We start from the raw sequence: 18,007 nt of genomic DNA, 5'->3' as shown, positions 1-18,007 counted from the left end.
GGGCAAAGAAGTTCACATTCCCTGCCATTGTCAAGTTTAACCCAAGTCAGCAGATAGGTCATGACAGGCCACAGCCGGTGAAGAGGAGAAAAGATACATTGTAACAGAAGTGTGGCAGGAAGTGCCAATGTAGCAAGTGCAGTTTACAGTTATAGATTTACCACCCCGAAAAGCAAGAGTAGTGTGTGTGCATGTGCGTGTGCGTGTGGTACATGGGAGCTCTTAGGAAAGGATAACCCAGGTAGAGGGATAAGAGGGGCAGGTTTTAGTGGCTAGGTGATGTCAGAGAAGAGGAAGCCAGCAACAGATGGCAGTCAGGGAAGTAGAGAAGGCCAGCGTCACAGGCCATGCCTCTGGGGACAGTGACTAAGGTTTTCACTTGGAATTGGGTGACGTGGAAAGCTATGGGGGGCTGCTGAATAGAGGAGGGACACACTACAGCTCTGCCTTCCAGCTGCACAGGCACACTGGACAGCTGCCGCACAAACCAGGAAGGGCACAGGCTGCAGGCATGGCCCAAAAGATCACAAACACTCAGGTCCTCTACTCCCATCCTCCTGCCCACTCCAAAGGTTGCCCCAGAGGCACCTCCAGCCTCCATTCTGACTCTGGTCATTGACAGGCTGCCTTCTGTGGCCATAGTGGAACAGTACAGGCAATGAACTGTCGGGGTAATAGATGGGGGCTGGAGCAGACCGAATGGACTTCTTCTGCACATTCACAAGCCCAGGGTTGGATGTGAGAATTGCTGTCAAGGAGAGTCCTAAGGCTTTGGGGCTAATCAAGTGACAAAGAGAGCCAGTATAGGGGAAGGGAAGAGGGAGATACACAGCTTTGCGGGCAGACAGGGACCTTGCAGTCACCAGCCCATACCCAAATGTCAAAAAGGGCACTGCCCAACCAGAGCTCAAAGGAGATGCCCCAGCGAGAGGTCCAAACTTGGGAGTCCTCTGCCTAACCCCAAAACCTACAAGCTCTGTTCCAAAAATCCCAGCTCTCTGTACTACTGACAAAAGGAAGCAAGGAAGAAACGAGTATAGAGAAGGAGAGAGAGGACGGGTCCTGCAGAACCCCAGGACTAGAGGATTAGATGATACAGGATGAGGAAGGAAAGCAAGGAGAGTGGGCAGAAAGCAGATGGGGCCAGCACAGGCTGGGAAGAGTGAGAGGAGAGCCAGGATGTGGAGTGGAGACTGCTGGTGGGTACGGCAGAGCAGGGTCGGACAGAGACCTAGTGCAAGGGTTCCAGGGAAAATGGAAGGGGTTCAGGATGGGGCTCCTTCAGGAAAACGTCTGCCTGTCACTCTCAAGGCTGGGCATTCCATCCCCAGCACCACGTAAGTGGGGCATGGTGGCACACACCTGCCATCCCAGCACTCAAGAGGTGGAGGCAGGAGGACTAGAAGTTCAAGGTCAGTCTTGGCTACACAGGGAGTTGGAGTCTAGCCTGGGCTACATAAGACTGGGATGGGTGTGTGGGAAAACGAAGACAGCAGTGTTCACTCTGAAGAGAAGCAGGGAGTTGGAAGGCGAGGTATAGCTGAGGGATTTTTCTCCGGCATGGAGGACAGCAGTAAAACGTAGGACAGTGGGGGTGATCAGGCAGGGAAGATGCGGAAGAAAAGAGAAAGGAGAAAGAACCATGAGCACCAGAGCCCAGCGCAGGCTGACGAGGAACAGGGCAGCTCGGGGACTGTCAGAACCACTGAAAGCATGGGTGACTCCAGAACCCCAGAACAAAACAAAACTCTCAGGGCTATTTAACTAGGACGGGAATCCAACCTTTTGTTTCTAAATGGGCTATTAGTAATCATACGTCAGAAGAAAGCCGTATGCTGCTCAGTTGTGCGGGACATCAGGCTTCTAGACACTTCCTTAAAAGTACTCTGAGAGGACAAAACAATTACTTTATATAATAATTTGTGGCTTGAAAAAAAAACACATTTGGGAATAAAGTCTACTTGATCTGTTCCATTAAATGGTAAAGATAAGGGCCTCCAATGGCACGGATAAAAGCACCACACTGATGGGAACGCCACAAAGCCTCTCTCCAGTCATCTTTCAATGGTGCGATAGCATTTATTTACCCCGCGTTATTAGAAAGTGAATAGTCACTAGCCTTCAATTTTCACGTCAATGGCAGGGAAAAGATTCCATTTTCTACAGCGTCTAGGACTGAAATTGACTTAGTATCTCGGAACTGTCAAAAAATTCCTTTTACAGAAAGGTTTGCTGTACGGGGACTCTGAAGCAGGTGTCACCCTCCTGATGCGGACTTTCTATATTCACACGGTAGGTCTGCAGAGGACGGCAGCTGCCAGCTCTGTGGCACCTCACCGCTCCAGGCAGGCAGCGTTGGGGCCGTCAGCGCCGTGGGTGTTAGAGAACGCCATTTAAACATTCTGATGAGAAGGATGCCTGGAAAATACGGATCAGTGCCCTGAAGCTACCATTGCTAACAGGCCAATCTAACACTTATTTTCCAGGGTTAAGAAACAGGAAACCCTGTTCTGATCTGAATTAAAGGCAGTACAGTCTAAGTCCTTCGGATTTACAGATTTAGAACTCAGCTCAAGAAAACCTCCCCACTTTGGGCAATTATAACACAAGGTTATTCTCTGTCATGGGGACAATAAAAATGAACAAACAAAAATACAGTGAGAATTCTCTGTTTAGCTCTTTACCCAAAAGGACAAACATGGTATGTACTCACTCATAAGTGGATACTAGATATAAAGCAAAGAATAATCAGACTGCAACCCACGGATCCAGGGAGGCTACATAGCAGGGGGGACCCTAGGATGACTGTGGCTTATAATAAATTTTGGTTTTACTCAATCACTGGGCTTTAGGATAAGAATTTGTACTGTATCAAGTTGATAATAGAAAAAATAAAATAAAATAATAATAAATAATAAAAAAATACAATGAAAAACGTCTCTATTCTAGTTATTTCCAATTCAAGGAGTCACTCCATGTTTTGTTTACAGGGACCATTTTGCAAATGTATTTTCTGTTTTATTATTTATTTTTTATCTTTTTGAGACAGGGGCTCATGTATCCCAGGCTGGTTTTGAGCTCACTATGTAGGCAAGGCTGACCTTAAACTCCTGAGTCCTGAACTTACAGGTGTGCACCACCATGCCAGGTCTATGAGGTGCTGGGGGTTGTGCCCAGGGCTTCGTGCATGCTAGGCAGGCACTCTACCAGCTGAACTAGACTCCAGCCCTGCAAGAATGTGTTTTAACTGCAGTCCTTACATGTTTAGAGGAATGCACAGGCCACCATCTAATTCCACCAGTGTGAAACTGGTCCCTTCTATCCATGTGGCAATTAGGCCTGTACCCTAAAAGTCAGGCACTGTTGGTTTTTCAATGGCAATAGACCTGCACTAGCTGCTCCTTAGGTCCAGGTGAGGGTCTTCCTGGGTGAACTGGAGGCTATCTATACACTTCCACAGAGGCAGAGAGGTGCCAAGGCCTTTCTCATCCAAACTGACTCCAGGCCAGCCTTTACTGAAGGGCTTCCATCAACATGATCATGCTCTTGGACATACAGTTCTCACATTCTCAGGGAACAGAAGCAAGTGTCTGTGTCTGAGAGCTCTAGGGACATGAACAACGAAGAGAGGAAGACTGATAGCTTCTGGTAGGGCAACCAGCTTCACCCTAAACAGGAGACAGCTGGGCTCCACCACATGAACACAGCATGCTGGTCCAGGTAGCTCTCCCTGGAAACACTCCAGAGTGTGCCCTTCTCCATCCCATGCTCTCTACAATGGTGGGCACAGGTGGGTCTACTTCGGAGCACGGGGAGAAGCTGCCACTATTGCCACCCTAAAAGCTCTTCTCTTAGCTGCTTTGTTGTCTGGACCCTTTAACCAGCTAAGGGACTGACGCCTGCCAAGGGGTCTCTTCAGCCCCATTTGGTTACTGATCTCTGCATCTTTCTTTTCATCCCCAGGGGGCAGAGGACTGCCATTCACCCTCCTCAATCAGTCCTGCTCCCCAACGCAGGCCAGGGTTCCCCCTTGCTGCTAAGCTTTGTGGGAGACTGAACTTGAGCCTTCTGGGCTTTATCTCAGAAGCAGTGACTCTACCATCCAAGTGGTACCTGCTCATGACTTCTAAAGACACCAGGGCTATGCGCATCCACTAAGAAAAGGGGATAACTAAAAAACAAAATAAAGCAAAACAAGACAAAAACACCTGAGGGGGGGGGAAGCCCACATCTCTGCCTTCTGAAGCAGCGATTTAAACCCACAAGCGTGAAATCAGTATCAAAAGTTCCAAATTGACTACAATAGAAATCACTATATTATCCAAACTGATGGCATAAACAAAACTCGTCAACAGCCACTAAGAATTCATTGAAAGTAAATTTATTGTTTGATTCTTTGAGGCACATTTCGTGTATCCCAGGCTGGCCTCGAACTCACTATGTAGTGGAGGACGACCTTGAACTTCTGATCCTCCCGCCTTCACGTCCCAGGTGCTGGGAGTACAGGCATGCACCACCACACCCAGTTTTTAGGGTGCTGGGCATTGAGCCCAGGGCTCTGTGCACACAAGGCAGGCACGCTAGAGTGCAGCCGGGCCCGGCCCAGCCACCATGCTTCTAAAAAACAATTGTGCAACGTGTGCTGCTCAAGACAGTTTGAATCTGGGATGCTGTTCATCTCTTCTCCGGCTTCAGTTTGGCCAGGCTGGATGAGAAACACGTACAGACAAGGTTAGTAAGCACCCCGGGGAGCCGCCGCATGCACCGCTCTTCCCTGTAAGCCCAGCATGGCCCGTCCACACCACACCAAGGAGGGTCCAGGCCGGTCCCTACGATCCTAAATGATGGTTTTCTAAGAGCAAGCTCTAGCCGTGTGTCTGATGTCACCCACACAACATCTGAAACCTGGTTATCTATACTCTTGCAGACCCAAGTCAAGCAATGTCACAAGTTCTGGGTGATGGTTGTAACTGTAAGTGGAAGATTCAGTTTTAGTAGAACTGCAGCATTAGTTAGATGGCTCAGTGAGGCAAAGCGCTTGCTGCCAATCCGAATGACCTGAATTACATCCCCAGGACTCACGTGGAGAGAACTGACCCTCACAAGGTGTCCTCTGACTTCCACACATGAGCCATTGCATGCATGTACACACACACACACACACACACACACACACACACACACACACACACACACATGCGCGCGCACATACAAAATATATTTTTAAAAATTTAAAGGAAGATTGAAGTGTTACTTTTGTTCTTATTTCCCGCAGTGACATGTGTTCACTGACATAAATCTCAGCTGGGCATGGTGGCACACACCTGCCATCCCAGCACTGGAAAAGCAGAAGTAGGAGGCAGAGGAGGTTTACAAGTTCAAGGCCAGCCTGGTCCTAATAGCAAGATCCTGTCTGACAAAACAAACCAGGGTCCAGGAACATGGGTCAGTGGATAAAGTTCCTTCCACATAAGCTCAGCACTGATGTAAAGAACTGGGCTTGGCTGCACAAGCCAATAATCCCAGTGCTGAGGAAGGGAAGAAATGAGGATCTCGGGCCTTCACTGAACAGTCAGTCCAGTTGAAACAGCAAGATCCTAGTCCCAGTAAGAGACCCTGTCTCAATATGGATACTGAAACAATAATGTAGTAAAGCTATTGAAGGAGACACTTAATGAAGACCGTTTGGTTCTGTATGCACACACACAGCCCCCCCATTTGCACACACACACACACACACACATACTCCACATGCATATAACCACCAAAGCCTACCTATACACCCATGCAAAATAAACAAACAAATAACACAAAGAGTACTAACACGGAGACATGTATAGTCAGGTCATTTCTAAGAACCTTCAGTTGAAGAGAGCTACAGTTCGAAATAGTCAAATGACAATGGATCCAATTTTCCAACAAAGCATGTCAAACTGATAAAAGGGCAACAACATATTAATATCTGTAAGACAGCATTTCACTATCTTGATGATAATATCATTGTCAAGAGGGAGACCAAGGCCAAAACATGGTTCAAAATGCTGCTGCCACCCTACAGATGCAGTGAAACTCATTGGCCAATACCTCTCTCCTTCCTTCTACAGTGAAACCACAGGAAGCAGCAGAGTTCTCAGGAATGTTTTATAGTCTGGCATCTGAGAATCCAACATTCGCCTCCTCTAAACCTCAAACCTCCCCTGGTATGGGCACTTCATACACAGGGCAATTACATTCAGGCACCCCACTTACCTGCTCGGGTCTCTCACATATAAATCCACCTGTATTAAGGTGGGTATGCCAAAGAAGATACCATGTATACGAGAAGCTAACACAAACACAAGGCACTCTGCATTTGCTGCTGGAGTCTTTATCAATTTAAATTAGTGACTTAAAACTAGCACAAGGCAGCTAGCTTTCATATGCCACAAACTCTCCAACTGGCAAACTGAAGAGGGATTCATTTGTCAACACTTAAAGCATATTTGTGACCCTTCCAAATGAGAACTAGGAAGCCATATGGCCAGGATACGGCAGTGGATGAAGACCCATCATCCATTTTGTAAGTGGCTTCTTAAAACACAGTATCCTCTGATGTTTTGTTTTGCTTTGTTTGTTTGTTTGTTTGTTTTGTTTTGTTTTTTTCTTCTGCGACAAGGTCTCTCTACATAGCTCTGCTGTCCTGGAACTCACTATGTAGATGAGACTGGCCTCCAACTCACAGAGCTCTGCCTGCCTCTTCCTCTCAAAGGCTGGGATTAATGGCGTTTGCTACTATGTCTGGCTCACTGTCCCTATGTTTGACCCACATTATATTTAATCAAAACTGGGGCTGGAGAGATGGCTCAGTGCTTAAGAGCACTGGCTGCTTCTCTAGAGGGCCCAAGTTCACATAGCAGCTCACAACTGTCTATAACACCAGTTCCGGGGGATGATTTGCATCAGGCATGCATGTGGTGCACATATCTATGTATGTGGTGCACATATCCATGCATGTAGTACACATATCTATGCATGTAGGCAAAATGCCCATACAAATAAAATAAAATAAAAAAATCTTTAAAAAATTGTTAGGCAACTCACAGGGTAGGAAAAATACATGTACACATGCCTACGCGCGTGTGTGTGTGTGTGTGTGTGTGTGTGTGTGTGTGTGTGTGTGTGTGTGTGTGTGTTTTCCTGGGTGCAGAGGAGAGCTATGAGCAAACTTCAGAAAGAAAAGCACATACACACATTCTGACCTGATTTTTAGAAGTGTCATGTACTGCACTGAGGGCATTGCATCCTTGACTTACTCAAAGAACAAAGAGAACGGAAGAAACTCATTTTGAGATTTTACTACATTCAATATGGAGTTTCAGGAGTGCAGGCGGTGGGGAATACCGAAGAGCTAGAGGGTTGAGCAGTCTCCAATCCTTAATCCACCAGGCACAGAAGGCCATTGAAAAATGCTTCAAAACTTGGAGTTGGATGAACGCCTCAGTGGTTAAGGGCACTGACTGCTCTTGCAGGGGACCTGGAGTTCAACTCCCAGTACCCACATGGTGGCTCAGAACTTTCCATATCTCCAGTTTTAGAGGATCCAGGAACCCTCTTCTAACCTCCATGGCACCAGGCACACATGGTACGCATACATACATACAAGCAAACCAAAACACATAAAATGAATCTTTTAAAAAAATTAATAAAATGTTTGAAAACTCTAATGAAGCTCTACAAATTCTAATAACAGATGGAAGGCCAGGTAAGAAGACACATTGGTGTGCACTTGTGTGTATATTAATACACACACACACACACACACACACACACACACACACACACACACACACAGAGCCTGTTTTGTGATTATGTGAGTATATCAAGAAAGTGCTGAAGCAATAGTGTAGACTTAGAACTCATCCATGTTCCAGGCAGAAAAGACGCTGCAATCCTACCCAGAGACCACCTGTATTCTATGTGGAGTGAGACCACCTCTGTCTGGTGAGATTCCTTGGCCTCCCAACTGGATCCTCCCAGGATGGTTGATTTGGAGCTGTGTGGTATGGCTGCCCACAAGCCATGCTGGACATTGTAAGAGCCGGAAGCACACAGCCTGCAGACATGACTACTGTTAGTCATCTCCAAAGCAGGGGTCATAGTATACATTAAAATAATTAGGAAGTGAGGAACTCTGAGCATTCATTACCTTTGATTGTTAAATGTAATTTGCTCTTAATAATGGTTGTACTTAACAACTGTTCTGTATAGTTTCTGAAAGCTGGGCAATGTGGACTAAATTCCACAAGCAGCCAATTCCAGGTGCCCATGAAAGTTGATGGACCTGGGATTGACTGTCTTCCTAGCCAGTCTTAAACACTGGGAGAATGTGAACTCAATTTCACAAAACAAAATCAAAACTTTTAGTGCCGGTATGTAGGCATTTGAATTTCCAAACGGGCCAATTTCTTTGTCACAGAGCTTCTCTCACTTCAAGCAAGCTGATGGGTTGAGAATAAGAGGACAGGTCACAGAGCCCTTGCTAGCATGCTCAGTGGAGAGGGCTGCTCCTCAGGGCCCATGGCCCCCCTCCACTGAGCCATAGCAGGAAGCCCTGACACCCGAGCTGCAAGCTGCAGACAAAGGACATTTATAATTGAGGTCGTCCTTCATGCTGAACTTCACCTTCTATTTCTCCATTAAGAACGGAGCCTGGGGCAGGAGAGATGGCTCAGCAGTTAGGAGCACTGGCTGCTCTTCCAGAGGTCCTGAGTTCAATTCCCAGCCGCCACATGGTGGCTCACAACCATCTACAGTGGGATCTGATGCCCTCTTCTGGCATAAAGGTGAACATCTACATAGAGCACTCATATACATAAAACAAACAAACAAATAAATCTTAAAAAGGAACAGAGCCCTGGATGAACAGCGTGGATGCTGATGATGAAGAAACATGAACATGCTGTTGCTAGTTTTCAGGAGGACTTGAGGGGAGAGCTGTAGGCTGAAGTGGACCACATGCCTGGGGCAGGTCTCCTCTACCTCTGCCTGTCTAACTGAGAAAGACAGCAGTGCAGATTCCACGAGATGTGACTGATAGGTGGCAGCCTCATTACTGTGCATTGTGTGGGTGCCAGATCATGAGCTGCCACTTGGCAGAAGTGGAACGAACCCCCTGCTTCCTGCAGTATCGCAGGAGCTGGAATCTAGTAGCAGTTAGAACGATTTCATCTTATAAATATGTATGGGCATGTGATATGCAATATAATGAAGAAAGATCATCAGGGAGAAAACAAGAGTCAGAAAGAGCAGCATATTAACAAGAAACACTTGCATGAAAAACTACGAGGACACCAAGGTTCTGGGGTTGGGAGGCAAACACACAGCTTACTATATATTAAAGCCAAGGTCACCAACAAGCCAACAAGAGTCAATGTAAGTCTTCACTTCCATTCTTCCCCAGGCTTGACCCATCAGACATGCACAGAAGACACCGCTGTGAAGACTACGGACTGTATCTGTAGCCTTCAGGGTGAGGTCAACCCAAGAACTATAAATCAAGAAATTCTAGGAAAGCAAAAGCTTGTGTTCACCTTTTAGAAATAGAAACAAATCAAAGGGAAGGGACTCACGATGCAGGATAACTCTATTTTGAAAAGTCAGAAGCTGCATGCACAGTACACTGTCAGGTTTAAACACTGCGCTGCTGTATGCAGCGCTTCATCTGTGAGGCATCCATCACATCCATATTTAACATTACACACCTGAATCTTATAAATTCACCTAAGATGAACATGGATACAGATTTTGGTGCAACTTCTCAACAGTTTGGTCTTTTTATTGTATAGCAGCAATTTGTAAAAAAATGATATGCTAAGTAACCCTAGAGTATAATTTAGGGACAAAACCAACTGTCAGGAAACAGCCAGAGACTACATCTAATGAAGTCTTTACAGACTGAAGTAATAAGTATTAAATTAATCAACATAGCTTAATTGAAGCTCTATCTGTAACATTTTTTATTAGACTTGTTATTAATGAGCCTTTAAATGCTACAACTAACTTGAGCTCTGTGTTAAATTTAAATAATGAACCATTGTTCCCACACAAAAAGAACAAACAACACTTTAATAGGCTTTTTTCTCCATGGGCCTTTTGCAGGCAGAGGGAGGAAGAAAGAGTCCCTGTTTCCTTCCACTGTTGTGTGGTTGGCAAGACACCACAATGAAGGCTGCTAAAGTAGCTCAAAATAACCACAGTGAAATCGTTAAGAAAGTAAAAAATGCAATAGCTAAGACCAGAAAGGAGATAAGAATTTCAGTTCACCTCAGATAGGTGCTTCCTGTCAACTTCAGTCACCTACAGTCATGTGCCACACCATATGAAGTCTACACCAAGTAGCAGGCTATAGCAGCTCGGCCTCTGTCCCTGCACCCTGTGCTATTTGCACATCACATGCCTGAGAAGGCACTTCTTGGAATACATCCCATTGCTGAGCAACTCAAGACTGCCCAGGGCTGCTCCTGCTTGTCTTAGAATACTTACCTGAACATGTCTCCCAAGCCTTTGAGCATTCCCTTCTTGGCTTTCAACTTCTCTTTATCGCGGTCTTTTTTCTTTTCTTTTCCTCCTTTGTCCTTTTTCCTGTCGGCCTTGTCCCTTTTCTCTGGGTTCCCGTTCATTTGTCTCTCCAGAGAGTAGGAAGGCTGATCGCTGGATGTGGACACGGACTCCCTCCCCGACCTCGAGCTTTCTTCTGTGTCTTCTTCCACTTGAAAGGGGGTGGGGGAGGGAAGAGAGGGAACACAGTGAGCCACAGCAACAAAGTAAGGCACTGAAGGGCACACAGGACCTCACTCTCCCCCAGTTTCTGCAGCAGAAGGGACCTCCCATCAACTGGGACCACAGGCAGAATCAGAAGGGACATGGGATATGGTGATGGGGGTGCACAGGCACATCCCACATGGAGATGAGATGCAAACCTGGGACTTTCACTGCAGCAGAGTCTGCACGGCAGGGACCCACAGACCCAGCAGGATGCTGTGCTCCACATTTGCAAAGTGAAAAGCAAATAAGCAAACTGTTCCTCCTCTATGCCTCTTCCCCCTTAGTTAAAGATCCTGCAGACACCCCTGTACCCATCTTTAATCTGCTGAAAAACCCCACTGACTAGCAACAACCATGTCAGGATAAACTTCTAGCACCAAGCTTCCTGATACACTGTGTGGTTTCTGCGTACAGAAGAAGAGACTTTTTGGTTTCTGGAGATAGCAGGTCGTCATTCAGGCTCTCCTTATGTGGTAACTGTGGAAGTCTAGCACCACATGTAAATGCTATAGTGAATGCTGTATTACATAGTGGATGCAATAATCATCCACATTCGGTGTGTGTGTGTGTGTGTGTGTGTGTGTGTGTGTGTGTGTGTGTTGTGTATATCTGTGTTCACATGAGTGTATATGGGTGTATGGGTGTGGATACGTGTGTGTGTGTGTGTGTGTGTGTGTGTGTGTGTTGTGTATATCTGTGTTCACATGAGTGTATATGGGTGTATGGGTGTGGATATGTGTGTGTGTGTGTGTGTGTGTTAAGGTCAAAGGTCAACCTCAGGTGTTGTTCCTCAGGCACTGGTCATCTTCTATTTTGAGACAGTGTCTGTCACTAGCCTAGAGTTTGTTAAGCAGGCTAGATGGATATCCAACAAGTCCTAGGGAATCCTCCTGCCTGTTTCCTCAGGGCGCAGGTCACACAGCCACACCACGGTGCACACCTTTTTATGTTGGTGCCGGGGATAGAACTAAGAACCATGTTTCTATGGCAAACACTTTAGCAATGAGGCCATTCGCTCAGTGTTGCTCCACAGCTGCAGAGGCGGATGATGCCTGAGAACCAGTGAGTCAGTAACTCACTCCTTCTGGCTTTAGAGATGACCTCAGTGATAACAACATGCCCTTCCTTGAGCCAACCTGCTCATGGTCCAGTGTACTCCAATCTCCCCAGTGTTTTGTGTTTTAAAGAATGACAAGTAACTAACATAGGTTTCTCCTACGGAAAGAGCTTAACTGTTAGGAGAAACACAGAGGCCTGCAGACAGTAACTGTTAGAAATCAGTTCTGAGATCCAGTCATAAATCTACCTTCCAAATACACACGGTAAAGATTACGCAAGCTTCGAGTCACTCTTGAAGTCTAAGGCAATTTCTTTCCAGCTTTCAACAAAAATACATCCATGTTCTTGGACTTATAGCAATATGGAGCAGAATATGACAACTAAGCTTCCTCTAAATGCTTTGGCCTGCAAATCAGATCGATAGCCTTACCTCTCCACCAGACACAGGGCACCAGGGTAGTGATATAAGCACCAAGAGTCTAAGACCACAGAGGACATCCTAGATTTCATCCATGCATCTCAAACTTCTGCTATTAATTAAATCCTCAAAAAACTGACGTAGTCTATAAAATGATAGCATGGCCATGCCCAAACTATAATATCACTTCGTATTGTTTTCAAGATACAGTAGTTGAGTAGAAGGACAAAAAGCAAGGTGAAGAATTCTTTTCATGGGACATACACCTTAAAACAGAGGCAATATATTTCTTTCTCAGGAAGTCACTCCCTAGACACAACGAAAGTTTCAACACAGGAGCTGAGAGATGGCGGTTAAGAACTGGTCCTGCTCTTTCAGAGGGCCTGGGTTTGGTTCCCAGCACCACACTGGTTGGCTCACAACCACCTGTAACTCAAGCTCCAGAGGGATCCAATGCTTCTGTTCTACAAGGGCACCCCCACACATATGCTTATACCCATATACATATGCATAATTTAAAAGTAATAGACTTATTCACAGCCACTTGACCTAACTCTAGCTCCAGGGGATCTGATGCCCCTTTCCGGACTTTGTAGACACCTTCACCTACATGTGCACAAACCTACATTCTGACTCACACATACCCACATAGTTCTTTTTAAAGGCTATGCTAGCTATAAAGTAACTGAGGCTAGCCTTAGCTACATTAAACCCTGTCTCAAAATAAAACAATAAGAACAAAACAAACAAAAAACAAAAAGAAACCTTAGAAAATTTGCTTCTTTTCCTCTCTGTGAATATAAAAATATTCACAGAGACAGTTTGTTAGAAGAAGCCAGTAAGCATTTTCAGTCAGACACAGAGTCTGTAGCCTTTACACACAATGATGAACTAAGGCTGTGATTTTTGTGATATGCACCTAACTAGGAAAAATGATCCTGGCCAGTTGCTGCTGTGGAATAAACTTTGTGCCCTGTAAATATTTATTATTTTCATTGGTTAATAAAAAAGCTGATGGACCAAAAGCTGAACAGGTAGAGGTTAGGTGAGAAAGCTAAACTGAGAGGATGCTAGGAAAAAGACAGGCAGAGTCTCAGGAGTCTCAGGCAGACACAGAGAGAAGTAAGAGGAACCTGTTGTGTTGAAAGAAGGTACTGCCACATGGCAGAGAGTAGATAAGAAATATGGGTCAGCCGGGTGGTGGTGGTGCACGCCTTTAATCCCAGCACTCAAGAGGCAGAGCCAGGCAGATCTCTGTGAGTTCAAGGCCAGCCTGGGATACCAAGTGAGTTCCAGGAAAGGTGCAAAGCAACACAGAGAAACCCTGTCTCGAAAAACCAGAAAAAAAAAAAAAAGAAATATGAGTTAATTTAAAATATGAGTTGACTAATAACAAGCCTGAGCTACCAGAGGAGCATTTATAATTAATAAGTCTCTGAGTGGTTATTCGGGAGTGGCTGCCAGGACACAGAAAAGTCCACCTACAAGTTGCCCTTGAGCTTACTACACACATGTCATTTCAGGTAAGAGCAATCTAAGAGAATGTAACTACAGCTTTTAGTAAAGTTCAAGATCCTACCACAAACCTCTGAATATGGCTATGTTCGACCCACATAGATCATTTCTTCTGCCCTTTGGGAAATGGGTATGGTTGCAAATTTGTGATAATTGACCAAATTACCAGGAAACAATTCTCAGGAATTTCAAATCCTAAAGTACACTGGAATACTGTAATGAGCTGAATGGAAGCTAATGGATGTTCTATGAGTCCTGCTTGGGAATGAAATGTTACTAAAATCTCCATCCAATGCACAATCTTTTATCATCACACTTCTCAAATAATATCCATATATGTCTGTCTCCATCCTCTTTACTCCTGAAATGAAGATGGCAGGCAGAGAGAAGCTACAAAGCAATGCCTATGGAAATGAAGGATACTGGTCTGAACACTGACTACCCAAGCATGCCTGGATCCAGGATCTGGGCACCACCATTGCTCTGCCTTCAGAAAAAAAATGCCTGCTCCCCTCCAACAAAGCCTCATAAAATGAGCCATAGTCAAGCTATGGCATACATACCCACTGTACTTGAATTACCTCTATCAGGTTCCAGGTATATTCTTGTGCTATCACCATTTGAACTATGTATATCATCTAATAGATTTTACAACCCTCTATAATGTCTGAAACAAAAAAAGAACTCAATAAATGTAAATGATTTAGTCTTCCACAGCAACCATTATCATAAATCATGAATGGAGTATGAGTAGCAATACGGTCGGTTTTCTGCCTAATAGTTTTGGCAGGACTTCAGGGGGCATATGTCTTCTCTTGGCTCCATCACAGAATAAACATGGTGCCTTCACAACTCACTATATGCTGAAGTAATGTTTGTGCCAAATCTTTCCATATTCAGAATGATTTTTCTCATGTATGGAATACAACTTATTTCCTAAATTGGATGAAACAGAGAAAGTATTAAATGATTTATTAACTTCACTTTTGTAATCTCATTTTATAAAAATGAAAACTCCTACCTCACTTTGCTGCCCCAAGCAAATGCACTGTTTAAATGATCCTTGCACATCTGAGGGCTTTTTATCTTATTCTAAACACTCAGATTTAGGTAATACCTCATCACAGAAAAGCTGCTGGGGGCATGAGGATCTACCCAATGTCTTTGAATGCCAACTAATTAAAAATATTTAGCAATATGGAATTTCATATGTACAAACATAAGATGTTCTTTTATGGAGTCACATTATATACATTTAAACTCAGAACAAAAAGAATTTCCCACTATACCCTGCTCCTATGTGGAAATACTACAAAAAAAAAAAAAAAAAAAAAAAGCTCAAATAAATTGGTTACATATGTAACTTGTGAAAAACATACATGTGATTTTAGGACACAGATATGTTAGAAGGTAAGATTAAAACCTATGTCTGTATATTTAGGACTAGCTTTATATAAAATAAGCAGTATGAAATATTTTATTCCTTTAAGCTAAGAAAATGAAAAATACTCATGTGAACAATAATTCTACTAAGAAAATACCAGCAATGCATCAGCAGCAAATGACTCACTCTGTTCTGTTCCTATAATAATCTCCAGTACAGAACTAATCATGAATTTATATTTAATGATGGACTACTTTAAATGCACCATAAATGTTCTCATTTTCCACTTTGATCCTGCTCATCTTTATAGACCTTTACAGACAGCCTGTACAAAAGAAGATGCTAGCTCCTTCTGAACAAACAGAAACCCCTGGTGTTTTCCCCATAGTTCTGCGTCTGAACGTGCCCCTGGCACCGAACTCTCAGCCTCTTCCTGAGTGATTACTATAAAGACGACACTTGCTCATTCCTTTTTTAAAAAGGTAAATTGTGAAGCTGCTTATTCCCTTTGATGTGCCAGTCATTCTGCAATTAAGACATACCTAATCACTATGTTTTCAACAGATGCAAATGGGGCTCAATTAAAATTCTAGACCATGTGACAAACAGAGCTCCTCGACTCTGAAAGGTATCATGTTAGGACTGGGTCACTGAAAAGTCTAGAATAAAGTGTGAACACTTGTGCATTCGGGGCTATGGAAAAAAATAGCCTCAAGCTGTTGAGGAAGCTCAAAGTTCCACAGCTTCTGCAGTGAATGAAATAGATCTCTTTGGTTACCACAAATACTGGACTCTCACAGGCCGACTCCCAGCACATGGTTATCAGCCATTGTTCCCTCTCACTGAGGACCAATGTTGCTGCTGCTGCTGCTGCTGCTGCTGTAACAAGATCTTGCTGGTTGCTTACTCAAAATTCATTTCTCCCTTTTTGCTTCCATGAATTCAGATTGGGCCCAGAACGTGACCAAGCTCCAAGGGGTGGATTGGATTCATTAAGTTTAAATCAACCTATAGAAGCTATCTCCTGCAGACATGGGAGTCCAAGGTCATTGCACCAGGCATGACCCTGTCACAGTGAATTCTTCACTTCTGCTGTGGAAACTGTGAAACTACCCTGTGGACAGAGGAACAGACAGGGAGGGAAGATACTAGATCTCGTGATACTGATGGGTTGTGGGGCTAACAAACCCACAGCTGCCTGGCTGTATAAAACACTGCATCTCCTGATCATTTAAATTGTGGAGTCCAAAGTTGCTATTAATCTGGGGCTAAATCAGACACAGTCTAAGTCAGACACTAAAATAGCTGCAAAATATCTATTGTTATGTATCAAAAATGTAAGGCCTAGTTGTTTATGTTCTTTAAAGCAGTTCTGAAAATGTTTCTAGATTTAAATAAATTGTTGAAGATACATAAACAGGGAAATAAAAAACTAAAAGTAGAACGTTTTTTTGCTGCTGTTTTTCAAGACAGGGTTTCTCTGTGTGGTCCTGGCTGCTCTGGAACTCATTTTGTAGACCAGGCTGGCCTTGAATTCAGAGATCCACCTGCCTCTGGTTCCCAAGTACTGGGATTAAAGATATACACCAGCACACCTGTCCTATAACGTAATTTTGTATTCATTCAGTAGACACAGGCCTCTGAGGGCAAGGCCTAAAGAGCACTGGTGAGTATCTAGTGAGTGAGGGAGCTGTTTCCTACTCTGATGTATGAAGATCTACACAGGGATTAAAAAATCTTCACAATAAAGACATGGGTTCCTAAGCAACTTACAATTCCCATGGGAAAACAGAGGATCAAATATAAAGCTCCTCATGGACAACTCACCAACTTCACAAGCTTGACTTAACCTTAAAGAGTTAAAAATCAGGTAGGAAGAATGCAGAGTTGGGACTACAGGAAAGGAGCAGTTGGTGTAGTGGTGGCTGTGCAAGCATGACAATCTGAGTTCAACCCCCAGAACAGCCTGTTTTTAAAAAAAGCTGTGTGCAGTGACGCGCACTTGTAATCTCAGCTCTGAGGACAGGGAGACAAGATGGCCTCAGAGCTCACTGACAGCCAACTTTGGTGAGCTGTAGGTTATGTGAGAGACATTGCCTCAATGGAAAGGGACTGAAGAAGACAGCTGAGGCTACCGTCCATCCCAGACTCCACATGTGCACGCATACACACACACACACACACACACACACACACACACACACACACACACACACACACACACATACGGAATGGAGAATTCTACTCAACTTGGCAAATCAACTGTCCACCCACTTTCTATGGATGAGTGGGAGATAACGCTGCAACAGAAATCATCAAGGACTGGACTCCAAGGCCCAGCAAGGCCTTTGCAGGAACTGAACACTTTGAGAACATAAATATTATCATTGGTTCTTATTTTAGCTAACTATTTTGACTCCAAGAAAGGGAGAAAAGATGTAGGAAATGAACAGCTAGTGATGCAGATGGCATCAAGTAACAGAATCTGCCGTTCTGGACTCTTGACTTTTAACATTAGAATGATGAGCTCTTGGCAAGGAAAATAGCTGACTTTTTCTGAACATGGTGGGGGGTGGGGTGGAGCACACATGTTCAAGGCAGCAAGGAGATGTGAAGCCTCCAGAAGCAGTTCTTCTGAGGTGTGTAATGGGAAAAATAACTGATGGAGGCTGAGTGCGGTGAGTCACTGAGTCTGTGATCAAGTGAATGACCACAAGACACTCTATACTAAAAACAGCTTATTTCATTAAAATAAAAAAACATAAAGTATATATGGGTAGAGGGACATAGACAATAGGGTTGTCTTTCCAAACAGCTTAAGACTTATT

General features: G+C 44.3%; 1 protein-coding gene across 25 annotated transcripts in view; it reads right to left on the bottom strand.

Annotated features, from left to right (window-relative positions):
- Nucleotides 1–18,007, bottom strand: part of Pard3 (par-3 family cell polarity regulator) — a 552,281-nt gene that overhangs the window by 169,671 nt on the left and 364,603 nt on the right. For 20 of the 25 annotated variants that reach the window (XM_006982506.4, XM_076572359.1, XM_076572357.1 and 17 more), the window contains one exon: nucleotides 10,522–10,747. In XM_006982506.4, the coding sequence (XP_006982568.1) occupies nucleotides 10,522–10,747 (226 nt within the window). Of the gene's footprint in view, nucleotides 1–4,365; nucleotides 4,706–10,521; nucleotides 10,748–18,007 lie in introns of those variants that run through there. The other 5 variants (XM_016001065.3, XM_016001063.3, XM_016001064.3 and 2 more) reach the window with 1 other exon arrangement.

Source organism: Peromyscus maniculatus, chromosome 5 (assembly GCF_049852395.1).
Source record: "Peromyscus maniculatus bairdii isolate BWxNUB_F1_BW_parent chromosome 5, HU_Pman_BW_mat_3.1, whole genome shotgun sequence".
Taxonomy (NCBI): domain Eukaryota; kingdom Metazoa; phylum Chordata; class Mammalia; order Rodentia; family Cricetidae; genus Peromyscus; species Peromyscus maniculatus.
Note: the sequence above shows the minus strand (reverse complement) of the source record. Positions and strands in the feature narration are given on the sequence as shown.